The sequence below is a fragment of the Rhinolophus hipposideros genome, assembly GCF_964194185.1.
Source record: "Rhinolophus hipposideros genome assembly, chromosome: 10".
NCBI classification, from domain to species: domain Eukaryota; kingdom Metazoa; phylum Chordata; class Mammalia; order Chiroptera; family Rhinolophidae; genus Rhinolophus; species Rhinolophus hipposideros.
This window is the reverse complement of record NC_138056.1, coordinates 9875362-9902358: the sequence shown is the minus strand read 5'-3', so window position 1 is coordinate 9902358 and position 26997 is coordinate 9875362. Positions and strand designations below refer to the sequence as shown.

The 26997-nt window shown below is 38.1% G+C and overlaps 1 protein-coding gene across 4 annotated transcripts; it reads right to left on the bottom strand.

Moving 5' to 3' along the window:
• Nucleotides 1-789: 789 nt before the first annotated feature.
• MS4A4A (membrane spanning 4-domains A4A) lies at nucleotides 790-26403 on the bottom strand. Of its 4 annotated transcripts, XM_081062808.1 has the most exons (9): nucleotides 26219-26393; nucleotides 23134-23214; nucleotides 16996-17056; nucleotides 13238-13394; nucleotides 12023-12160; nucleotides 11044-11100; nucleotides 9621-9779; nucleotides 3676-3777; nucleotides 1491-1780 (listed from the first exon to the last, which is right to left on the bottom strand). In XM_081062808.1, the coding sequence occupies exons 4-9, from the start codon at nucleotides 13376-13378 to the stop codon at nucleotides 1661-1663; spliced, it is 717 nt and encodes a 238-aa protein (XP_080918934.1). In that variant the 5' UTR covers nucleotides 13379-13394; nucleotides 16996-17056; nucleotides 23134-23214; nucleotides 26219-26393; the 3' UTR covers nucleotides 1491-1660. The 4 variants fall into 4 exon arrangements, with proteins under 4 accessions (XP_080918931.1, XP_080918934.1, XP_080918933.1 ...); XM_081062807.1 differs by lacking the exon at nucleotides 16996-17056 and having other exon boundaries at nucleotides 26219-26403; XM_081062806.1 differs by lacking the exon at nucleotides 23134-23214 and having other exon boundaries at nucleotides 26219-26403.
• Between the last annotated feature and the right edge of the window lie 594 nt (nucleotides 26404-26997).

The following is a 26997-nucleotide window of genomic DNA, read 5'->3' as shown; positions in this document are numbered from 1 at the left end:
TTAAAACATAAAAGAAAAATTCATAAAAATGCAATGATCTTTTTCTCCTATCATGATGAACATATCAAGAGAATTTTCCTCAGATTGAACTTCCCTGGTTACTTTTTCTGAGTCACATATCCCACACCTTACCGCCATCACCAGCCATCCTCTAGCCCATTAACTTGCTTTATCTTCCACATAGCTTCTAACAGCATATGAAAATATTTTGATTGATTATTTATATGTTCAATTATGTCTGCCCTAAAAGTTTAACCTACATAAGACGAAGGACATCATCTCTTATTCACCACTATAATCTCGAATATGCTTAAAACAATAGCTACCCATCATAAGAACTTTATAAGTATGTGTTGAATAAAGTGATAATAGATATACATACAAACAGAAATACAGGTATATATATGTGCGTACATATTCATTTATGTGTGTAAATTAGAACTTTTAAGGCTAAGTATGTGCCAATTAGAATAGTGGTTGCTATACCTCTGTCTTATCAAGTAATTACCACAGGTCTATGAGCCAGGTGATATTATCACTATTTTACTGAAGAGAAATATGAAGTACAGAAAAATTTTGTGGCATATTAATTGCCACACAGGTAGCAATTGAGAGAGAGATGGAATTTTTGAGACGAAATCCCAAGGTTGTCTGATTGAAAAGCCCAAATGCCTTACCACCGTACTATATTTCCGGATATCAACACTTAGTCTCTTTCTACCACATCACATCTGCATGAGAAGTAGGCAGTACAGAAACTTAGTTTTTCTAATTTAATTTATTTTTGTTCTGTAATAAATCAAATGTATTTAATTAACATTTAGTAAGTACCATGTATTGCACAATCACATGTATGGCACTGGATACACATTTGATTAGGATGTAATCCTGCCCTGTAGGAAAAGGAGGGGGGGGGAGAGAGAGAGAGAGAGAGAGAGAGAGAGAGAGAGAGAGAGAGAGAGAGAGAGAGAAAAGAAGAAGAAGAAGAAGAAGAAGAAGAAGAAGAAGAAGAAGAAGAAGAAGAAGAAGAAGAAGAAGAAGAGGGAGAAGGAAGAAGAGGAGGAGGAAGAAGAGGAGGAGGAGGAAGAGGAAGAAGGGGAAGAAGAAAGTGAAGAGAGATAAATAGAAAATGTAAGTTGAATCTAATCCATGATATTTTTACTTTATGTGTACTTACTCTCAGATGGTGATTTATGCACATAGAAAGACTGACTGTGCTATTCGAAGATATTTTCTATGGGAGAAGGAAAGCAGGGAAAGGAAAGCAAGGGAAAAGCCATATATCTCAACTTTCTGAAGGTAAAAACACCTGCTCTCAGAAACTAGGAAAAGAGTCAAACAAGTGGGAGGAGTATTGGCGAGGGAAGCAGCATTATATAGTCTGCCCGGAGGCCTCATTTCAGCAATGTCTTTTTGCCCTTATTCTGGAAAACGCTATTTTCTACCTTAATGTCCTTATATAAAGTCCTGAAGATGGATGAAAAACTTTCAAGTCTTAGTGACTCAATACATTTATTTATTTAATTTCTGCTACAGTTGATAAAGAGCCAGTAGAATGAGTTGTTGGGGAAAATGAGAACATGATTCTGAAATGTATATATACATGTATAGATAAGAACTGGATTCTGGTGCTTTCTCAAGTGGGGTTCTTGCATTACTCTCAGGCTAGATTTTCAGGAACATTTTTCTCTTGATATGTTGGTGGCATCAAGTCTTTTGCAAATGATGCAGGAGACATGGCTTCTGCCATGGCAGGATTTGATGGCAGAATCAACACCACCTGTGAAATCAGAATGGCATAGGTCAGTCAACCAAATAACCTCAGGTTTTCTCTTTCCTGTCTACACAATGTCATCACTATCAGAATCGCTCCTTTCTTCTCTGAATTCAGTCTCAAGATCAATTTGCTGGTATTCTCAGGCATTCTTTAGATCAGGCGAGATCTAGGAAAAACATGCAGTGATCACTCTTGGCACGAGATGGCGAGAACTGTTGTTGTGGTCTTGCAAGTGGATTGATCTTACATGTGAATGATGGTGCCCAAGGTGTTATGGAAAAAAAAGAGCTCATCTTCCAAGCCAGCTTGTTCATGCTGATGGCAACAGCATACTCAAATCACTGATTTGCTTGCCATGACTAAAGCATTGCAAAAACCACACTGACCCAGACTGGCACGGATCATCAGAAAATGAAGGGAAATGCTGCCCCTTCTTCTAAAAATCCAGTGTGATATGGAGTGGTGGTGGTGGTGGTGGTGGTGGAGGGTGGGGGCTGGATGGGAAAGCCAGGAAGAGGTAAAGATTTAGACACTAAATGCCCGAAAGCCATTGCTCTTTGGGATTTATACTCTCCAGCTCAGTAACTAGTGGAGTAATGGGAGCAACATTTCCCAGCTCTGAAACTACTTTAGGAGCAGAAGGGAACAAAAGTCTTGATACTATGATACAAATGGTACTACGGAGTTTGCTTCCTTGTCCAAATGCTTCACTTAATGAAAATAAAATGCTTCACTTAATTACAAAATGATTGGGGATTGCTGAGAAACTCTAGCTTCTAGGGTCTTATAATGCAAAAGTCCTCCAATAGAGTTACCATGGTTTGATCAACTTGTCTTCTGTGGAGGACTGTGGGAGTGGGGGAATGTGATGTAGCTGGGGAGCCCCCCAAGAAAGCAAAGAGGCACAAAATGTTGGAGAAGAGCACCATAAAAATAATCTCATCACACTGTCATTATTTTATGATTTGGCTTTGGGTCAAGAGACTAATGAGCATGTCTCGGGGTTTTAATATCCATTTTCTCACCCTGGAACTCTCAATTTTTGAAGATAGCTCTGTCTTTTTCTTCCTAGTTCCTCTTGGTCTTTTCTCTCTCCCCAGTTCCCAATCCCATCTATGTGACATTTTTTCTGCTTAGCAGCCTGGAGGCTCTGCTGCAGTTCTCAGGGTAAGAGAGTGGGCAGGTGTGCACACACTGAGAGAGAAGTTTGAAACCCTGGCTTTCTTCAGTAGCCCAGGGAAGTTTGCTAATGGATAATGGAGTAAAATATGGCACTCTCTGGGGATCCGTCCATTGTGAAGTGCTCTCTGATCTGGACTAAGTGCAGGGGGACTTTTGAGGGAGTAAGGATGGAGAAAAATAGGTTTTCTTTATCTGCTGTGGTAGGCAGAATTCTAAGATGACACCTGGTGACCCATGCCCCTACATGATTCTTTCCCCTTGAGTATGAGTGGGATCTATGTATATGATGGAATATCACTCATGTGAATAGGTTACTAAACAGTTGACTTTGAGTTTATCAAAAAAAAGATATTATTCTGAATGAACTTGACCTAATCATGTGAACCCATTAAAGAGCTTTACAGCACCAGAGACTTTCACTCTCCTTCTGGCCTCAAAGTAGATGTCAGTTGTCATGAGTTCCACAGCAAACAGGAAATGAATTCTGCCACATGAGCATGCAAGAGGACCAGAGGCCTCAGCTGACACCTTAGCTCCAGCCAACTCTTGGAATAAGACCCTGAGTAGAGGAACCAGCTAAGCTGTCCCCTAACTCTTGATCCACGGAAATTAGGAGATAATAAATATGTGCTGTTTTAAGCCTCTAAGTTTGTGTGATTTATCACACAGCAACAGAAAACTAACATAGACATCTTCAAAGGAAGCCTGATACTCACCCCACCAGGATTACAGCACATAACTTTGCATCCAAAGGCAGAGAGGGACACAGCAATGCAGAACTCCAGCATACTTAAAATGAACACAATGATATCCATACCCTAGGAACAAATTCATATTAAGGAAATGTAAGAAATAGAGATGACAAGTTCAAAACATTCACCACTGGGCCGGCTCGGTGGCTCAAGCAGTTGGAGCTCCGTGCTACTAAGTCCGAAGGCTGCTGGTTCGATTCCCACATGGGCCAGTGGGCTCTCAACCATAAGGTTGCCAGTTCAATTCCTGGAGTCCTGCAAGGGATGGTGAGCTCTGCCCACTGCAACTAAGATTGAACATGGCACCTTGAGCTGAGCTGCCTCGCAGATGGCTCAGTTGGTTGGAGCACATCCTCTCAACCATGAGGTTACCGGTTCAATTCCCGTAAGGGATGGTGGGCTATGCCCCCTGCAACTAGCAATGGCAACTGGACCTGGAGCTGAGCTGTGCCCTCACAACTAAGATTGAAAGGACAGATCCCAACAACATGACTTGGAAAAAAGCCCTGGAAGTACACACTGTTCCCCAAAAAAGTCCTGTTCCCCTTCCCCAATAAAAATCTTTAAAAAAAAACACAAAACATTGACCACTGATTACAGTGCCAAAACAGAATGAGCATTGCCTAGAGGTCAGGAAAACTGGCTCCTAATTGCAGCCATCCCCTTGTCCAATCCATGGCCGGCTAAATGATAATTATCCTTTCACTTTTTTCACTAATAAAAATAATCATTTTCCCCATCCTCTACTTTACAGTACTATTTTAGATAAAGAATGTGAAAATGATTTGAAAGGGGAGAGGAATCATAGGGTAATTATCAACTTAGTTCTTTCAAACACTAGAGATTTCATGTAGTTGACACAATAATAGGATCTTATATCTTAGTCATTGTAGGCAGAGTAATAATTGTAGGCAGAATAATAATAGACCAAAGAATAATAATAGACCAAATTGTAGGCAGAATAATAATAGACCACATCCTAATCTCCAGAGCCTGCTAATAAATCAAGTTACGTGGCAAAGAAGAATTAACTTTGCAGATGGAATTAAGTTTGCTTATTAGCTGACCTTGAGATAGAGGGATTATCCTGGATTATTGGTGGGCTCCACATAATTACAGAATCCTTATACATGAAAGCAGGAAGCAGAAGAGTCAAAGTCCAAGAAATACTTGACGATGTTGTACTGCTTTCTTTGAATAAAGAAGATGGATGACAAGCCAAAGAAAGTAGTCTTCCTTTAGAAGACAAGAAAATTGATTCTCCTTTATAACCTCCAACAGGAAATATAGCTCTGCCAACACTTAGATTTTAATCCAGTGAGAACCATTCCAAACTTTTAACATCCAGAACTCTAAGATAATAGATTTATGTTGTCTTAAGTGACTAAATTTGTAGCAACCTGTTACAACAATAATAAGAAGCTAATGACACAATAGACACAAAGTTAGTTTGAATCCATCTCCCCAGAATAGGCTTTAGGTCTAACTTTTAGCCAAAACATGGTCAGATTTAAGAAACATTGGATAGTACTCTCATTCCTAAAAAATTGAATTAGATGCCTAGGATTCTTTGATCTAAATATTCTCTTTTTCTCTCGATGGATAGTGACAGTACCTCTGCTGTGGAAAAGCCAATAGGTTAAGAGCTCAGAAATGAGTGACACAGACTCAAGTTGACCTTAAGAATATTTGCATTCATGGTTTATCTATTTATTTGTCTCTCCAACATATTCAGTAGCCACTATGTTTCAGGAATTGTTATAAGCACAGAAGATGGAGCAGCAAACAAAACAATTTCCGTAAGCTCAAGAATCTTACCATCTAGTAAGGCAGAACAGAGTTGACAAATTTTCTGCCAGGGGCCAGATAGCATGTTTTAGGTTTTGCAGGCCCTAAGGTCTTTCTCACAAATACTCAACTCTGCTGTTGTAACACAAAAGCAGCTACAGACAATATATACACAAATGGGCATGACTGTGTTAAAAAAAAACAACTTTATTGACAAAAAACAGATACCGACACACACACACACACACACACACACACACACACACACACACACACAATATTAGTTTGAACCATATGAAACTTCTGTCTTTCTAGATTAAGTAGAGTGGATCATTGGCAATTTCATATAGCTTTGCTTAATGATTCCAGGTAGTATGTGTTCTATCTTTCCTACAAAGGACTTACTTTTTTAAAAACTCTTTTTATAATTATATTCAAAAAACAATTCCTTGGGTCTTTGTCCAGCTCTAACTGCTTTCCACTATTTCCATCTTTTCCTCCTAAAAGGATTGGAGCTTCCTGAATATAGGGGCCAACCCTAGGATTGAACATAAAGTATGGGCTCACAGACCCACAGACTGACTGTGCAAGTGCCCAGGTAAGAATAGATGGGATGCTTCAGATTCCAGGGAGCCCTTATGGACATCTTCTGCTATAAGGAGGGCAGAAAAAATGTTCACACAATAGGAATTTGTGGCAGGATCTGGGGAGAAAGTGATGAAGATGAAGGCAGGGCTGTCTACATTATTTACAGGGCCTCTTATTTAAAAATGATTAAGTACCTCAAGATAGCAACAGCAGAGTAATAAACCAAGTCCAGGGCTCTTCTAACTAAAAAGCCCCGTGTGACTGCACAAGTCCCATGCTCACGAAGCCAGCCCCATGAAACTGGTAAATCCCACATTTTGTCCTTGTCGTGGTGCCATTAAAGTCTATCAGTGGAGAGAATTTCATAAACTGAAAGTAAGATTCTTCTTCAGGATAACCACACAGAACAATATCAAATAATAGAAGAATTAAGGCAGGAAGTTACTGAATCTCATCTTGCTTTTGCCAATTTTGAGTGAATGGCAGGAAAAAATTTTTTTGCTATAAGAACTGTTGGAAATCTCAATCTGGTCAAGATGGAAGAGTAGGTAAATGCTGTGCTTGCATCTTCTTACAACAACATCAAAATTACAACTAAACTACAGAACAACTATTATTGAGTATCACCTGCAGTCTAGCTGAACAGAAGTCCTATAACTAAGGATACGCAGAAAAAGTCATATGGAGACTGGTAGGAGGGGCAGAGTTGCAGAACAGGCTGGTCCCACACCCATGTGTGGCAGTTGAAAATCTGGATGGATATCTCAGCTGTGAAGGTCCTCCCTGAGGAGTGAGGGGTCCCAGCCCCACACCAGGCTCCCCAGCCCAGGGTTCCAGTGCTGGGAAGAGAAGTCCCCAGAACTTCTGGCTGTGAAAACCAACAGAAACTGTGGCTGAGTGAGACAGATGGCTGCTAGAGTCCCAGGCATTCCTCTTAATGTGCCCACATAAAAACTTACCCACTGACAGACTCACTTGTTCTGAGATCCATGCTAGGCAGCAGCTTGAAAGACACCAGGGACATAAGGGGAGTCAATGAATTGTTTGGTTACAGGGTGAGGGCAGGAGGTGTAGATTTCACTCAGACAGAAGTGCTGGTAGAAGCCATTGTTCCTTTCTTGAGCTCTACCCCCTCCAAGTGTGCAGATGCAGGTGGCCATCAGATCTGAGTCTCCATCAACCAGGCTAACAATGTTTGCTTTGCTCTGGTGATTCCCTGAGACTCTGTCCCACCAAACTTGAGGGCTCACCCAAGCTATTTTCAGTGGCTTTTCCACACAAAAGGCCTGTTTTGCCTCTTGCTGTAGACTTTCCTAAAATCTCTCAAAGTTTCACAAAACCCAAACAAGCGCCATCTGGCTTCAGCATGTCCTATACCTCTTGCTGAGCAGCCCCAAGCTTGACACTAGTGGCTAGTGGCAGCCAGCCTCAGTTTATCAATTAGACTATCAAGGAACCTCCAAATCCAGTGCAGGTGGCTGCCATCTGCAGATTGCTTTGTGGTTCATGCCAGGTGACTTTAGGCAGGGCACAGGCTATGGTTGAACTTGGCCTGTGGCCGGACACCTCCCAGGAGGCACTGGGGCTGGCACGCCCAGTGGCTTCTGACTATGCTAGAGCATCACCCGGTGCAAGGATGACACACCCAAAGGGCAGACTGGGCAGGTACCAGAGCCCTGCTAATGTAAATCCTGCTCTGTAAGGTCAGCCACTGCACAACAGCTCTTCCATTGTAGTCAGAACCAGTCCTCATAACCAGTCAGCCTGAAGGCCAATTCCTCCTATCAACGTGCCAACAGCAACCAAGGTTCAACTACAATAGGAAGGCACACACAACCCACATGAGACATACCTTAGTACTCAGCTCTGGTGGCCAAGGAGATTTCATCACTGGGTCTCACAGGACACCTACTACATAAGGCCACTCTACTAAGACTGGGAGACATAGCAGTGCTACCTAACACATAGAAACAAGCACAGGGAGGCAGCCAAAATGAGAAGATGAAGAAACGTCTTCCAAATGAAAGAATAGAACAAACTCCAGAAAAAGAACTAAACAAAATGGAGACAAACAATCTACTGGATGCAGAATTTAAAACACTGGTTATAAGGATGCTCAATGATCTCAGGGAGAACTTCAACAAAGGGATAGGAAACATAAAAATGGAAATTAGAAAAACATAAGAAAGAATCAGTCAGAAATGAAGAATATAATAACTGAAATAAAAAATATATTAGACGGAATTAACAGTAGTTTAGATAAAGCCGAGGATCAAACCAGTGATTTAGAAGATAAGGTAGCAGAAAACATCCAATCAGAAGAGCAAAAAGAAAAAATAATCCAAAAAAATGAGGATAGTTTAAGGGGCCTCTGAGAAAACATCAAGCATACCAACATTTGCATTATTGGGGCACCAGAAGGAGAAGAGAGAGTGCAATAAATTGAAAACCTATTTGAAGAAATAATGATGGAAAAACTTCCCTAACTTGGCAAAGGAAATAGACATACAAGCCCCAGAAGTGCAGAGAGTCCCAGACAAGATGAACCCAAAGAGACCCACACCAAGACACATCACAATTAAAATGCCAAAGGTTAAAGACAAAGAGAGACTCTTAAAAGCAACAAGAGAAAAGCAGTTAGTTACCTACAAGGGAGCTCCCATAAGACTGTCAGCTGATTTCTCAACAGAAACATCAGGCCAGAAGGAATTGGCAGAAAATATTCAAAGTGATGAAAAGTTAGGGCCTACAACCAAGATTACCCACCAAAACTATCATTTAGAATCCAGGGAGAGATAAACAGCTTCCAAGACAAGAAAATGCTAAAGGAGCATTACAAACCAGCATTACAAGAAATGTTAAAGGGACTTCTTGAAGAAGAAGGAGGAAAAGTTTTCTTACCTACAAAATCTTATATAAGTGGTAATTTGGAGAATAAAGAAATTGGAGAACATCTAAATGAGGGTAAGTGATGCTTGTAATAAAATATAGAATAGAAATTGAGAATTTGCCAGGAACTGGATGTTGAGGCCAAAAGTGCTTAATCTTGCAAGGACATCCATAGATATTGGGAGGAATTGTGGATTATTCATCACTTGTTGGATAATGTTCAAGACAATTTACTTTATTATTAGAGAACCAGGTAACTCCATCAGGCTCCATTAGGAAGTCCTGGCGACATCTAGTGATTGACATCTGGACTCCATTTTTACAGTGGATAGCAGTACCTACTTACCAGCATTCTGAAATTAAACAGGAAAAATGATGCAAAACGTTTAGCCCACTAATTATTAGAGGGTGGGAGTTCTATAACTATGAGCTTTCTTCCCACTTTCCCTCATTACATGTAGAGGAGGAACAAAGACAGACATGAGATGTAGGTGTGACTCCTAAATAAAAGGTTGCCCTATTTCTCAATTACTTCTACCTTCCCAAGGTGATTCATCAGTCAGGGAATACTGGTTGTTACTTTGCCAGAGATTAGGCTCCTGTGACTTGCTCCACAGTATCCCATGAAAAGAAGATGTACTCACCATAAAAACAGACTTGATCGCGTAACAATTACCCGAGGTGTCACGATATCCACAGTAAAAGTAATGCAGTGAAGAAATACTCAAACTGATGGAAGTGAGTATGAGCCCTGCTACAGCAAAGACAGAGCTGGTGATGTTCAATCCTAAGCTACCTCGGACCTAAAAAAGAATGAAAATCAATTAAACAATCCAACAATATCCTCAAATAAGTCTCCATTAATCACTTTACATCCACCACTTCTTGCCCTACCCAACCCAGTCCATCTTCTCTATCTTGATTATTGCAATAGTCGCCTAACTTGTGACTTTCCCTACAGTAGTTTCAAATCTAAGCTCCTGCAAAACATGAATATGGTCCTATTGTTTCCAAAGCTTAAATCCTTCATATGACTCCCATAAGCGCATGTGATCAATTCCAACCTCCTTAGCAGGGCTTTCAATACCCTTTACACTTGGGCTGGGCAGTCCCATCTGTGTCCATCTCCTACCATGCTATGCCTGACGTCTCGGGACTTTCTAAATCCTGCTTGCCTCTCATGCCTCCATGCCTTTTGCATATTATCTCCCTTTGCTGAGTACTCATTATCCTATGGTCTCTTCTCACGAAGAAGTTATGGAGGCTTTTTATAAGAACTAAAGTACCTCAAGAAATTATGAAAGGTTTCGTGTGGCTGTTGCACGAGATTGATCTGAATGGTTATCTCTGGAAGAGATGCCCGGGAGACAGATTTGAGGTCAGAGATTTGGAAAAGCCATACTGATCATGCTCCAGTTTGATATTTATCCTTTGAGCAAAGAAAACTCAAATATGGTCTTTAGCCAGGAAAAACATCTGTTGAAACCTCAGCGTTCACATTTTATTGACTTTGTAAAAGTTATACTGCCATGAAAGTTATGTTTCAAATTAGCTTCTTCTTATTTAATAGCTTAGTGTGAATGTCTTTCATTGCAAACTGAATAAAAATTCTTTCTGTATACAGTTGGAATAGATATTTTAATCAATAAGTCATAAATATTAGGCCACGTAAACCCTTGCTGCCATGGTCATGAGTAGGATTTTAAGCTACCAGATCTGTTTGACTGACCCCATTTGACATTTCTTCTCAGGAATTCTGTATCTTCATTAAGATTCTCTCAGCAGCTACCATCCCAAACTATTCATTCTTATGTGAGTAATTCCATTATTAGCCAGTTTTTAAAATTATAATTTTGGAAGACCAACCCAACCAAGTAAAACTTACAGTCTCTCTTGATTTTTTAAAAACAAGCAAAATCTGTTTTCTACTCTGGCAAAATATGTACTTGGTTAATCCTTCTTCTTTTGGAACAACAACAAAAAAGAGCAATGGGGAGAGAGAGAGAGAGACAGAGACAGAGACAGAGACAGAGACAGAGACAGAGACAGAGAAAGAATACTACTCACCAGGCCTTTTGTAGTTCTAGTTCCTGCTGCAATTGAAAAGGACCCTGAAATAATAAACTAGTAACACGAGGGAAAATGCAGGTCAAAAACTTTAAACAAATATTTGAAGTCATAACATATTAAAACTTATCCTTAAATGTGTTAGATACATTAAACAGACCAGCTATATTGGAGGAAGAACACAAAAATTTATGACTGTCCTCTTTTCCAAAAAACAGCGGAGAAATTTTATCAGATGAATTCACAGGAGAATTTATCAAGCCTTTTAAAAAATGTCGAACTTCTGTGGTATTTAAACTGTTCAGGGGCACTGAAATATAAAGCATAAAAATTCCTAATATAAAGTAACTCTAATATGGTACCAAAATTTAATAAGATATTACAAAAGAAAAGAAACTAGAGATTATTTTCATTTAAAACAACCATTATAAGTTGTAAATAAAATAGTAGCAAAGAAAAAATTTGAATTCCATATTAGATGATGATTAGAATATATTACTTCATTTGACTCTATCAATTGGGTAATTATTTTCCATTTAGCTAACATGGCTGGAGTCAAGTCAACCAGACTCCCTGTTTTTTTGACTGTTTGAGTTTCTGGGTTTGCTTCCCAAATTTGATTTCAGAAGGCTGATCCTTGTTCTCCTGAATTAACCGACCTTGGAAATGACTAGCCACTGGGCTGCTTCTTGTGAAATTATCAATGCTTTCGATGGCTAATCCATTCTGGTTTGGATCTTTTGCTACGTGGTGCTGTAATATATCCTAACTGATACCTATTAAATACTTAATCTGTCTAGCTTCCTATCAGTTTGATATTATTCCCACTTAAATATGAGAAAATTGATTCAAAAGAAGGTTAGATATCTTTCTCAAAGTTAGAGAACTACAGGATAAGGTTAGAACATGCTTCCAAAGCTCAGGGTATTAACAACTACATTATGTTGTCTTCAAGTATATCAGAAGGTATTCTACTCACCATCACTGACCCCCAAACTGTGTACCCCGAATACATTAAAAAGTTATCTGTAAATGGATAATGAACATTTGTCTCCGATACACATATCATTGTTATTCCCAAGCTGAGGTTCATTAGGGCAATCAGGATCTGCACAACCTAGAAATGATGAAGAAAGGAAAAGCTGATTCTCTACCACAAAAATGATGCCCAAGCTAGTCCTTTTCAAACCACTAAGTTACCCTCATTCTCCATCTTTGGAAACAGCCAGGAAGACTTCTTGATTTCTCTTGTCACTTTTCTTTCATATAGAGAACTGTGGATATATTAACTTACTAAAATGATCTCTCGGGATATCTATCTCAATTGCCCCAGTAACTTCAAGGTCAAACAGTGTAGCAGGACCTACCTGGAGGCCTTTACTGATACCTATGATGCTACTTCTACCACAACTCTTATTCACCTTTGCACATACTCAGACAGCAGTGATCCAGAAGTTACGAAGCAATTATTCTAGCAAGGATAAGTAATCTGAATAAAGAAGAATATGTGCAGGGGAAGAAAAAGAGAATGACAATATGATATTTTCTTGGGGTCTGGGGTCTGAGGACATAAATGAGTACAGGGGTCTAAAATTAGAGGAATTAGAGTACAATTACCTTGTGGAATTAAAAAGGAATGAAATTGTTATGACTTTGTTCTGTTGGTTTAAAGATTGGGCTAGAGAAAAACCTCTATCTTCAGTTGTTCTACCTGCACTAAACTGTCTTCCTTTAAACAGTCCGTTGCTTTTAGGCACACCCACCTGAGACTCCAAACAGAAATGTACTGAGGTAGAAAATTTCATCCTTGGAGGAAGAAGCTAAGAAAATTCCCCAGAGAGAGATGTAGCAATGTGGGGCCAACAGTTTTCAGGAGGGGACACCAGCTAGTGTACATATGGCCTTGTCTTTTGCTGCTCTTTCATGCTGGAGTTAAATATAGTTATCATGGAGGACTCACAAGCCTAGAAATAGCTCTGAAGTCACTATATGTTTAATACAGCTAAATTACAAGCATGATGTGATAGAATATTGTATCCTTTTTCAAGTGATAGGGCCTACACATCAAATACTGATGTCCTTAAAGCTGGCTAATGTATTCTGAGGCTAATGGGACAGAGTATTTGGCGTTAGGTCTGATCAGTTGTGACTTTACAACATGATTGGTCTTCTTCCAGATATGCAACTGACTTACCCCAAGGACTTTGGGTTCTCCCTTCAAGAACTTCTCTATCATCCCTTTCCACATGTATGACTGTACAGCAGCAGGCTGCCCCAGCTGGTACACACCAGGGCCAGCCTCTCGTGTGGTCTGTGAATCTTGCATAGTTGTCATGGCAGCAGGAAAGGTGCTACAATAAGAAATGTAATTTAGGATGAGATCCTGGAAATGACAGGATAACCTCTGATCAACATTCACTTCCTCTATTATAAGAGCTACTAGAACATCTTCACAAAATATAATTATTGCGTAGACTAGCCATGAAACACACACACACACACACACACACACACACACACAGAGGGGTGGGGGAGACAGAGATAGAGAGACAGAGAGATGGAAAGAGGGAGAGACACATGACATCAAGACGCTAGAAAGTATTGAAGAGAGGGAAATATGGATAGAATTGAGGTGAATATACTGGGCCCCTCCAATTAGGAAAATGGCTCCAAGTTCATATATCAAGTCTGCACTCAGATTTTTATCTCCATCCTCATTATGGCATATTCCCTTGATGACATCCATTTCCCCTTTGAAGGATAACTTTTATAATGGTAATAAACAGAATCATCTGCATTCCAATTTAATATAAAGTATTTTGTAGTCCCCCTTTTCTAATCAGAGCACAATTACATTCTCAGAGCTAGAAACCTCCCTCAAATTCATCTTCACTAAATACAATTTATATAATCTTGGATTTTACCCTATAAATTCTGGATCTGGGGGATGGAATTTATGATTCTGAGTCATATCCCTGGCATTAATAATTTAAGTCTCTTGTCCCATTAAAATGCTTTAAATCTTGACTTGCCAATACATCACAAGGATAGATGACATATTTCTGAGACTCAAAGCACACACATAATACTCCTGTGGCCATTTAATCTCTTGGATATATAATAGTAATCTCAATTAGGTCATGTGGAGATAGGTTTAAGCCACATGAATGTTTATCTATTCATTTGAATCCACATTCAGATGTTGCATGGCTCACATACATAAATTTTGAGGGAAGTGAAACTTGTTAAGAGCCTACTACCACAATCTGATGCCATTTGTGCTTCACTAATGCTCCATAAAAGCTTCAAGTTTGGAAATGTGTGCCCTTTTATTGGTAGCACAAGGTAAAAGAATGTTTTAGTCACACAAATTTTCTATATACTGAAAAAGAATTTAGATTTCTCTGGATAGGATTATTAACCCATATTATCAGTTACTTAGCAATAAAACTGATGGAAATCAGAAAAACAAATGAATAAATTTCAGAGATAGAGGGAAAAAATACAAATGAAAATAAAAGTTCAATCGTTTAAAACATTATTTTAATTTTAGTAACATACATTCAAAGTTCGGGACAGTAGCAAAACAAGAAGCACAAAATAGCAAATTATAAAGTAAGGAAAGTAAACATTTTTTTTAAATATGAAGGCAGAAAATATAATCAATAATTCATATGGAATACATAATATGAAGTGGATTAAAATAGTTAAGATCAGGAAGTAAATAAGAGGCTGCAACCAAACGTTAATGTTTTTTCTTCTGTTCTAGAAAATTTCCAAAAGCAATATGAAGAAAGAAAATTGGAATTCCATTTTGAAACTAGAAAACAACGAAAATTCTCATAACTCAGGTGAAATGATTGTCAAAAACAACAAAGAATGCATGAAGATGAATTTGGGGGAAATGTAGAGGAAGTACCAAAGAAATAGGACACCATAGCCACAGATTTCAGGGTACAGTTATCAAAGATAAGAGGCTTGATGAGGTATAAAACATATATTACTGTTTATAGTCATGAGAATGAATGCACCAGTTGATAGCTGTAGCTTCCTTGGACAAGTATAATTCTGAGAAATAAAAGAGAAATCACTTGGGGCTGCTGGTTAGCTCAGTTAGTTAGAGCATGGTGCTAATGAAACCAGAGTTGCTGATTCAATCCCCATGTGGGGCACTGTGAGTTGCGTCCTCTTAAAGAGAGAGAGAGAGAGAGAGAGAGAGTGAGAGAGAGAGAGAGAGAGAGAGAGAGAGAAATCACAACAAAAAGCCACTTTTGTAGAAAGTGACCTGTCTCTGAGTAAGTCTAACATTGGGAAGACCACCTCAGGGATACTGTGGATACCTGATCATGGCATTGTACATCAGAAGCTAAACATTAATGAATGCCAACTATAATTTTATATATATAATGTGATGGTTCAGTGTGAGGTCGGAGGGATAGTGGATGGGGGGAGGGGGGTTCACAGTATGAGGGATATAAATGATGAACGTCTAAGTATTACCTTGTTTTGTACACCTGAAACTAATAAATAAATTAATTAATTAACATTGGGGTCCACAAAGAAAAAAGCAAGCATTCTTGAGTCGTCAAGAAATCCCATAGATTAGAATCATCTGAATAGATCATCACAATCAAAGACCTTGAAATTCACAAAAATCAAGATTTAGTTATGAGAAACACCAAGTGCTTTAGATTTTAGAATAATCAAATGCAGTGTATAATAAATATGAATAAAATATTCAAATAAAAATGAAATTACAAAAATGAGCACAGATAAAGTGCAAAGAGTGACATGACAAATTTCAAATGTGATAAAATGTAACGTTGACATTTTAAAAAACTTGGCCAATGTGTTAAATAGCAAGGAACAATTGAAAAGAGAATTAGTTAACTGGAAGATAAATCTAAAGAAATCACCCAGAAGACATATAGGGAGACGAAGAAGTAGTCATAATAGAAGAGAGGTTAAAATATTAGAAGTAAAGAATTAAAAGTTCAAGAATATGTATAAGTAGAGTTCTAGAAAGAGAGAGGACAACAAACGGAGAATAGGGAAAAATTAACATTTGGAATGGCAATAACTGTATATTTTCCTTAACTAATGAAATACGCAAACCCACAGACACAGGTCACAAACCATACACCAAACAGTATATTTTAAAAATCTATATGCAAACACATTATAGTGAATTTACAAGATAGCGAAGACCAAAGATGACTTTAAAAGCAGTAAAAAAAAAAAAAAAGTCAAATCATGTGCAATGTAATGGCAATTAGACTGATACAAATGTAAGCCAGACAAACACAGAAACATATTTTTCAAAGGCCTGAGAGAAAATAACTATAAGACCTAGAATTTGTTATGTCTAAAACTATGGTTCAAGATCAAGGGTAAAACAAAAACATTTTCAGAATACTAAACACCTGACAGCTTACTAGCACAGACATTCACTAAATAGAACTTCTAAATCATGTGCTTTAAAACTAAGGAATATAAAATCCAACAGGTCGTTTCATGATACTTGAAGGCCTGGTGAGTAAATAGATGGCAAACATGCATGTTCACATATTGTTTGTACAAAATAAAAATAACAACATCTAATTTATTAGGTTAAACATAAGGACAAAATATAAAACACTGAACGACAAAAAAGGAATGTTTGGGATTGGGGTGATGAGAATTGGTCTTCTAGTATCCTTGTGCTATTTGGGATATGGGTGAAGATAGTAACTCTAAATTTCAAATAAGAATGAAAAAAAATCAAGGGTTACCAATTAAGATAAGAAGTGTGTTATGGAATTTTTCAGTGAAGAGAGAAAAATGTTATGAGAAAACAAATGAATGATAATAAAAAATAAATGTAATCTATCAACTGAAAAGGCAAGAAAGGAGACAAAATAAACAGAAAAACAAATGAGTTAGACAGTAGAAACATGGTAAACGAAAAAGCACCTCCGGAATTGCTGAATGAGTACATCCGAGAATCCACTTCTCTTTAAATGCAATGAGAACACTGGAAAAATTGTCAAAGTCAACATTTGCAGAACTCTAGACATTAACCAAGATCTTGCAACAATCTGAGGAGCATTTATTCAAATGGCTGAATCTCAAACAATAAGCATATTGAGTTTCATCATCATTTTTTTTTGTGTGTAAAATATCCACAACAAATAATTTGACTTTTTAACCATTTTTAAGTGTATAGTTCTGTAGCTTTAAGTACAATTGTGCAACAATTACCACCATCCATCTTCAAAACTTTTTCAACTTCCTCAGCTGAAACTCTGTACCCAGTAAACCCTAGCTTCCCATTTCCACTTCTCCCTAGATCCTGGAAACCACCATTCTACTTTCTATCTCAATCTAACTACTCTAGGAACCTGATATAAGTGGAATCATACAGTATTTGTTCTTTTGTGACTGGCTTATTTCACTTAATAAAATGGCTTCAAATTTCACTCATGTTGTAGTCACGTGTCAAAATTTCTTTCCTTTTTAAGGCTGAATAATATTCTATTGTATATATAGAGCACATTTTGTTTATGCAGTCATTTGTCAGTGAACACTTAAGTTGCATCCACATTTTGGCTATTGTGAATAACATTGCTGTGTATGTGGCTACACAATTATCTGTTCAAGTTCTTACTTTCACTTTTTCAGGGTTTTATATCCACAAGTGGAATTGCTGGATCATATTCCCATGTGGTAATTCTAAGATTAATTTTTTGAGAAGTCACTATACTGTTTTTCACAGTGGCTGCACATTTTACATTCCCACCAGCGATGCACAAGGGTTCTAATTTCTCCACATCCTCGCCAAACTTCTTATTGTATGTTTTTGTTGCTGATGATACTGATGATCACCATCCTAATAGGTATGAAGTAGTATCTCACTGTGGGTTTGATTTGCAGTTCCCTAATGACTAGTGATGTTGAGCATCTTTTCACGTGATTATCAGCCATTTGCTAATATGTCTTCTTTGGAGAAATGTTTCGTTGAAATACTTTTCCCATTTTTAAATCAGGTTTTTTGTTTTTGTTTTTAGTTCTTTATCTAGTGTGGGTATCAATCCCTTATCAGATATATGATTTGCAAATATTTTCTCCTTTGCATTTTTGCTCTGTAGATAGTATCTTTTTATGCACAAAAGTTTTTAATTTTGACAAAGTCCAACTTATCTATCTTTTTTGGGTGTGACATTGACTACGTGTTTTTTAATATGTGGTCTCTATTATATTAATCTATTCCTTCTATTCCTAGTTTTCTGCATGGTTTTATCATGAAAAGATGTTGAATTTGGGCAAATACTTTTCTGGCATCAACTGATATGATCATGAGCTATTGTTTATGTCATTCTGTTAATGTGGTATTTTACATTGATCCATTTGAATGTGTTGGGCTATCCTTGCAGTCTAGGTATAAGTGTCACTTGGTCATGGTATATAATCCTTTTAATATGCTGTTGAATTTAGTTTGTTAGAGTTTTGTTAAGGATATTTGCATCGATTATCATAGGAGACAGTGGTCTGTAGTTTTCTTTTCTTGTAATGTCTTTATCCAACTATGGTTTCAGGATAATGCTGACCTCAGAGAATAACATAGGAGGTATTCCCTCTTTTTTAATTTTTTGGAAGAGTTTGATAAAGATTGGTGTTCTTCTTTCAATGCTTAGTAGATTTCACTGTGAGCTATCTGGTCCTTGGCTTTTCTTGGATGGGAAGTTTTTAATTATTCATTCAATCTATACTCGTTATCCGTCTCTTCAGATTTTCCATTTATGATTCAGTCTAGATAGTTTGTGTGTTTCTAGAAATTTGTCCTTTTCATTTAGGTTACCCAAGTATTTTAGAGTACAATCGCCCACAATACTCTCACATAATCCTTCTAGTATTTCTGTAAAATTGGCCAATTCATTGTATAAGGCTAGCATTACCTTGATACCAAAATCAGGAAGAGACATCATAAAAAAGAAACCTACAGATAAATATACCTTATGAATAGAGACACAAATATACTCAACAAAATATCAGCAAATAGAATCCAGCAATGTATAAAAAGGATTCTACACTAAATCAGGTTAGTCTCAAGAATACAAGGTTTTTCACGATTCAAAAATCAAACAATTTAATATAGCACATTAATATAACAAAAGATGAAAATCACATGAACACCTCATAAATGCAGAAAAAGAATTTGACAAAATCCAACAACTTTTCATAATTAAAACACTCAACAAACTAGGAATAGAAGGAAACTTCCTCAAACTGATCAAAAGCAGCCGTGAAAAACCCACAGTTAACATCATAATTAATGGTAAAACACTGAATCTTTTTCCTTCAGGTTAGGACAAGACAGGTTTTCACTCTAATCATTTCCAATCAACTTTGTATTGTAGGTTCTAGCCACAGCAAGTAGGAAACAAAAGGAGATAAAAGACATCTAGGTTGGAAAAAACAAAGTAAACTATCTTAATTCACAGATGACATGATGTTGTATACAGAAAATTCTAAGGAATCTCCTCTCCCCCCAAAACACTATTAGAACTAATACGCAAGTTCAACAAGTTTGCAGAATACAAATACTATATGATAAAAATCAATTGTATTTCTATACACTAGAAATAGTCTGCATATGAAATTAAGAAAATAATTCCATTATAACAGTATCAAGAATAGAGTTCTTGTGATTAGATTTAACAAAACTGCAAGACTTGTAAAAACATTGTTGAAATAAATTAAAGAAAAACTAAATAAGTGGAAAGACAACCCATGTTCAGGGATTGGAAGATTTAATATTGTTAAGATGGCAGTCTTCACCAAGTTGATCTATAGACCCAACACAATCCCTATCAAAATTCCAACTACCATCGCCCAGAAATTTAAAGCTTCTTCTAAAAGTTATGTGGAAATATAAGGAATCCAGAATGTTCAAAACGATCTTAGAAAAAACAAAAACAATTCGGAGCACACACACTTCCCAATTTCAAAACTTATTCCACAGCTTCATTTTCAGGACAGTGTGGTACTGGCATAAGAACAGACATATGGAAAAATGAGAGTCCAGAAGTAAACCTTTACATTCATGATTAATTGGTTTTTGACAAAGATGCCAACACTACTAATGGGAAAAGAATAGTCTTTCAGTAGATAGTATTGAAAAAACTGCATATGCACATGCAAAGAATGAAGTTAGACTCTTCTTCATACCAAACAAACAAACAAAAAACTCAAAATGGATCAAAGATCTAAATATAAGAGCTAAAAATATAAAACTATTAGAAGACAACATAGGAGTTAGTCTTCATGATCTTGAGTTAGGCAATGGTTTCTTGGCTGTAAAAACGAAAGCTCAAACAACTACAGAGAACAGATAAATCAGATTTCATCAAAATCAGAAACTTTCCTGCTTCAAAGGACACCATGAAGAAAGTGAAAAGACATCACACAAAATGGGAGAAGATATTTGCAGATGCTATATCTGAGATGAGACTTGTATCCAGAATATAATAAAGATCTCTTATAAAAAGAAAAATAACCAAATTTAAGAAGGGGCAAATAATTTGAATAGGCATTTCTCCAAAGAAAATATGCAAATGGCACATGAAAAAAATGCTCAACATTTTTTCATTAAAGAAATGTAAATCGTGCTGTATGTTCACCACCCGGAATCAATTTTCCTTCCATCACCACATAGTGGATCCCTTTTACCCTCATCAACGCACAACATGATATATAGATGATGTATTACAGAATTGTACACTTGAAACCTATGTAACTTTACTAACAATTGTCACTCCAATAAATTTTAATTTAAAAAAAAGAAGAAATGTAAATCAAAACCTGTGGGGACAGACTTCCAGAGAGCAGTTTCTAGGCTCTCGGCCTCACATGGAAAGGTGCTGGCTCAGATAGTAGATGGCCATCAGTTGTGACTAGTTAGCCATCACCTGAAACCAGTTAGCCATTAGCCACTAATATAATTGCCATCGCTATGCTGGCAAGGGGGTTTTTGTTGATTGGTTGGCAGAGAAGCGGGTGGTGGAGTGCAGTTAGCAAGTAGATTCTACTTCCTGTGTCTTGCCCAGCCGCCAGAGAGACTGGGGTGCAGAAAGACCCCTCGTTGGGGTACTGGAGGCTCTTTGCTTTTGTGTCATGACCAGCCACCATTGACAATATAGTGGTGTGAACCCCCTATCTATGGCTCCATTGGTGTTCCTTTTTGGCCTCACCATGTCCTGCGTTCTGGTGCGAGGAGCGGGAGCTGAGACCCTGCATTACAAAACCACAATGAGAAACCACTTCATACCTACTAAGATGGAAAAAATACAGGCAGATAGTGACAAATGGTGGTGAGGATTTGGAGAAATGAACCCTCAGACACTGATGTTAAGATAGTAAACTGGTGCAGCCACTTTGGGAAACAGTTTTACAGTCCTCAATATGTTAAACATAGACTTACCATATGACTCAATAATTCCACTCAATAGAATTGAAAAATATGTCTACACCAAAACTTGTACATTTTCTTAGCAGCATTTCCCATAAAGCCAAAGATGGAAACAAACCAAATGTCCATCAAATGATGAATGGATAAACATGCAAACGAAATCTTTCTTCCATTCACCAGATGAGTATAATGGATCTTCTTAAGCAGAGGGGCTCTGGAATTATGAAACCTGGATTCAAATTCCAGCTTTGCATCCTTTATTCATGTTATTTAATTATGTGTTTCTCTAACTTTATAATGTCTACCTCTTGTGGACATTTAATGATGAGGTAATACATTTAAACCAGGGCATTTCAATACCAAGTACATATTATTATTGTTGTTACCACTGTTACCCACTTTTTTGGCTTTAATATAAACCACAAACTTTCTCTAATACTTCCTACCATTCAAAGACATGCTAGAGAGAGTCCTTATTCCTGGCATCTCATGCTGCAATTTGTTCCTGTCTTGAGGGAGTTGGAGAGACAGGGAAGAGGGGCTAATATGATTCCTTAGAAGGGGTTATTCATTGTGCCATGTGGTCAGTGGGTGTGTCTTCCTCTCTTTTGCAGTTTGTCACAGTGGTTGATCAGAAAGGTCAGGGTTGTCCACTGTTTTCTATTTTCATTGAATAAGCTACACGTAAGACTAAGAAGAGGCAGGCCAGGAGGCTCTTCTCTGTATCTTTCAGTCTGTTCTGATAATTGGGCTTGTGAGGTAGGCTCCATCTTATTGTTGCTGAGTGTGTGTATTCAGGCTTTACTGTATATTTGAGTACCACCTGAGCAGAACCAAAGATCTCAACTTAGAGCAAAGAGATAGAATAAGATAGGTAGCTTTCTTTTTGGCCTTCAATCTAACTCACACTCTAATTCCTGGGAGACCTGCCCCTCTGAGCTTAATTTAAAGTTATTATAATAAAGCCCTTAATTTGATCTTCGCTTAGCAAGCAACTTGTACCAGAGGGAAAGGGAGAATTCTCACTTTGAGTATTAGAAGACCTAAACAGAAGATACCCAGTCTTCCTCAACATTTCTTTTTCAAAACATTAATGGTGTGCAATGAAAAGTACAGAGAGGAGGTTATTTGAGAGCCTACAATTTAGTTAGTCCCTGAGATAGAGTGGCAGAAGCTAAAGGTAACAAAAACCATCAGATGGCTGTGGAACTCTGAGTGTTTTTCTTAGTGGAAGGCCTAACAATTAGCTTGGTTGCCCATGTTACAAAAATCCTGGTAGTTTGTTATTGATGCCTTCTTGTATCTTCCTTGTATGTCCAATCAATCATGTTCTTCTGATCCTACACAACCACTTTTCAACTCTGGATACTTTTCCTACCTCCAGGTTATCATGCTAATTTTATTTGGAATATTGTCATAGCTTCTTAATGTTCTCCTGTGTCCACTTGTGACCCGGTATGGCCTGTTCATTCCCTACTTTGTAGCCAGAGTGATCATATTAAAATGCAAAAACAGTTCTGTCACCTTCCTCTTTAAAATCCTTCCTTGGAATTCCAGAACTCTTACAATGAAGTTAGAATAATGCATGTCGTTGATAGGAGGAATTCTGCTACTTCAGCCCACATCTATTTTCCAGAACTTACCTTGAATCTCTACGTTTTTTATTTTTGAAGCCACAAATCCATTTGACTTATTTCAACATTTCCAAAGCAGCCATTTCATTCCTACGCAGGGGCATTTGCACATGTTGAATTCAGTACCAAGAAAGTGCCGCCCCTCCCACAGCCACCCTGTAACAACATCCAACCACCTCAGGATTTGATTTTGTCCCACACTAACAGTATTGCACGATCTCTGTTTCCTCTCAGACACAACGCCCCTCCTCCCCCATCCACACCACACACGGTTACTCAACCTGTGATGGTAAGGAAGGGTTTAAGAAATCTTACGTATTTCTCTCCTCCATCATAGAGACCAGAAGTGTTGTAAAAGTAACTACCGATGATTCTTCTTGGTCCAACTGCATGAGTACTTTGCTTTACTTCTCTTTAATGCAAAGAAACCTTTACATTGATCTCTCAGACATACCTTCAGACTGAGGATTTAGGAAATACAGGTCCTGTCTTACCAGACCTCCCTGGTGGTTCTTTCTCTATATTTAGTAAGACAGTGAGCTTCCCCAGAGCAGACACTGTATTAAAATAACGCTTTCAAATGACTCTTATGGTCTTTCCATAGTTCTCTGGTCACGTGTCAGGTCCTGGTCACTAAGAGCTGATGCTCTGTCTTTCTAAGGAATTCTGGCTATAAAGTCATATAACTGCCTCCTACCTTCATACCTCAGAAATCCATGTGTTGTTAATTACCTAGGGAAGGTATATTCCCCCAGGTCAAAAATTTGTGTTTACTCTCTAGTGCTCAACTTTTCTATATTCAAAGATCCAGGAAATCAAAACAATAGAAAATATTGGATAGATATGAGGAAGAGTTTACGTGCGACATACATTGGGCTATCAACAACTACACTGTCTTTGTTGTTGCCATTCCTGCTATCGATGTGGAAGAACCTAGAAAACTGCCCCATCTCCCTCTACAGGCTCCAGAGTCCTTGTGGATCAGCACCACCACCAATCTTTTGTGTCCTTATTTGTACATCACTATACACCTCATGGGTTGTAATTGCCAAGGAGGGAGCATGAAGAGGGAGCTTGAGGAGGGAGCATGAGGAGGATGGTCTGAAGGCACGCCTTCTCTTTTTTTTTTAATCAAACTTTTAAAACGAAATAGTGGCCCAAAAGGAGGCCTGAACCTGGATGGTTTGTTGGAGAATGATGATGGTAACATAGAAATGGTGACCTGGACAGGATTTGAGAAACCTGGGTTCTACTCCTAGCTCTTATACTAACTATTGTGACTCTGGGTAAGTTATCACCCTTTTCTGGGTTTCATTTACCTCATATTAGGAAAGAATGCATTGGGCACAATTGTTTTCAAGCTTCTTTCTGAGCTCAGGAATGTTAAGAATCTATAGCGTCTCTCTCATCAGTAGACTTCCTCAAGAGCAGCTTCAGTTTATGTCTTGGGTGTCCATGAATGGTGTCAAAGAGAGCTGGAGAACTAGGTCAGGCCACAGTCTATCTCAGCGCCTGCATAAGACTGGGGGTCCTGCCTCTGCCCTACAAAGTCTCCACTAAATTCTACATGTGGCAGATCTTTTCTTAAATGTTGAATTGTAAAAATAACATGTCAGAGACAGAATAAAGACCATGAAAGAAGGGGCATCAAGAGCACATGCAATAACTTATGACCCAGAAATTCTACTCTTAGGTATCTATCTAGAGAAATCCAAAACTCTAATTCAAAAAAATATATATACACCCCTATGTTTACTGCAGCACTATTCACAATAGCCAAGACATGGAAACAACCGAAATGCCCATCAGTAGATGACTGGATTAAGAAACTGTGGTACATTTATACAATTACTTGGCCATAAAGAAGAATGAAATCTTACCATTTGCAATGATATGGATGGACCTAGAGAACATTATGTTAAGTGAAGTAAGTCAGATGGAGAAAGATAAATACCATATGATTTCACTTATATGTGGAATCTAAAGAACAGAATAAATGAACAAACTAATCAGAAACACTCTCAGAGATACAGAGAAAAAACTGAGGGTTGCTAGATGGGAGGGGGTGGGGATGAGGGAGTAGGTGATGGGATTAGAAAGCACAAATTGGTAACCATGATATTGCCATGGGGATACGAAAGATAGTTTGGGAAATATAATCAATAATGTTGTAAAGATTTTGTAGGGTGTCAGATGGGCACTTGTCTTATTAGAGAGACCACTTCAGGGATGGTGTAGATGCCTGACCACTGCACCGTACACCTGACGCTGAAGCTGCATAATATTGTATGTCAACTATAATTTTATATATATATATATATATATATATATGTATATGTGTATATATATATATATATAGTCATGGGATATGGAGTACAGCACAGGGAATAGAGTCAATGGAATTGTAATAGATACATACGATGTCAGAGAGGCAACAGATTGGGGGAGGGAGGTTACACTTTGTGAGGGGTGTAAATGTCTAACTATTACATTGTTTTGTACACCTGAAACTAATAAAAAAAAAGAGTCCATGCAATAATTAGTCAAATTGTGAAATATTGCTCTCGGTTTTCTCACAGCCTGGGGATTTCAAGAGCAAGAGTAACTACACAGCCTCATCCAGCATCCAACACGAGTCTTTAGGAACCTGTCCACACTCCCATTCTTTGCAGCAAAGATCGTGCCCCCCAACCCCCAAACCAACATTTAAAGGTGCACTCAAGGGGGGGTGGCGCTAGAAGAGGGTAAAGGTGATCTAATATATGGTGATGGAAAGAGAACTGACTCTGGGTGGTGAACACACAATGTGAGATATAGATAAAGTATTACAGAAGTGTACACCTGAAATCTATGTAACTTTACTAACAATTGTCACCCCAATAAACTTTAATTTAAATAAAGAAAAAAATAAAATAAAATAAAAGTGCACTTAACCCACCCCAGCCCAGAATACCAGCTTGTGCCATGGGGGTGGGGGGGTGGGGGGAGGGTGACCTCATCCTATCTTATTCCACTCCCAGGGATCCTAAAACCAGTGGATGAGAAAACCAAAACCATCAGCCCAAAGCCTAGAAAGTCATGACCCTGGACCTACCTTTCTTCAAGCCTGCAATGTCTCCTGTGTGTCAGAGTGCCAGAGACTCTGGGCAAGCGCCTTCAGTCCAGACACAACCACTTGCCCCCACTCCACACCTCACTTAGTTTAAATCTGCATTCTTCTAGCAGTTTTTCTAAATCACAAAGGCTCTCTGAGTATTTGTGAGACGTACAACTACTTCCTTTTTTTATGTCGGAAGAACTGATTTTGTGTCCCTGATGTGGGTGTGGATGTCTATTGTGAAATGCAGTGAACAAGCAGTGACTGCCACGTACAATCTTTTGTTTTTAACATTTTTTTATTAGTTTCAGGTGCACAAAACAATGTAATAGTTAGACATTTATCATTTATATCCCTCACACAGTGACAACCCCCTCCCCCTATCCACTACCCCTCTGACATCGCTCGCAGTCTTGATAGGAAAATACTAGTGGTTACCACTGTGTTTATCAGTGGGCATCAGTGACTGAGGATTTGCTATGGGTCTGACTCCGCCCAAAGGATTTTATCTACGCAAACAAATTGAACGGCATTTAAAAATCATTTGAAAAGCTCCTTTTCACATTTTCACACGTTGCCCGTCTTCCTAGAAAACTGTGTGTTACTATTCTACATAATTTAAATGTATTATTTACATGAAATTTCACCAGTGGAGATGAATTTCTGTAAAATAGCAACAAGTTGGTTGTATAGCAATAACTAATGTGACACCTTTCTAAATCGAAGAGGTAGCTGGTATCGTAGAGAAAGACTGGCCTTGACTAAGACAAAGCCAA

What these genes read in the sequence shown, in the direction of transcription:
- MS4A4A (XM_081062805.1), bottom strand. Translation starts at nt 13,378, where the DNA reads ATGACAACTATGCAAGATTCACAGACCACACGAGAGGCTGGCCCTGGT. An exon ending in CAGTTTGGGGGTCAGTGATG is followed by an intron (nt 11,101 to 12,022) that starts GTGAGTAGAATA and finishes TCGTGTTACTAG; the next exon opens with TTTATTATTTCAGGGTCCTT. An exon ending in TGTGCTGTAATCCTGGTGGG is followed by an intron (nt 1,781 to 3,675) that starts GTGAGTATCAGG and finishes CTGATTTCACAG; the next exon opens with GTGGTGTTGATTCTGCCATC.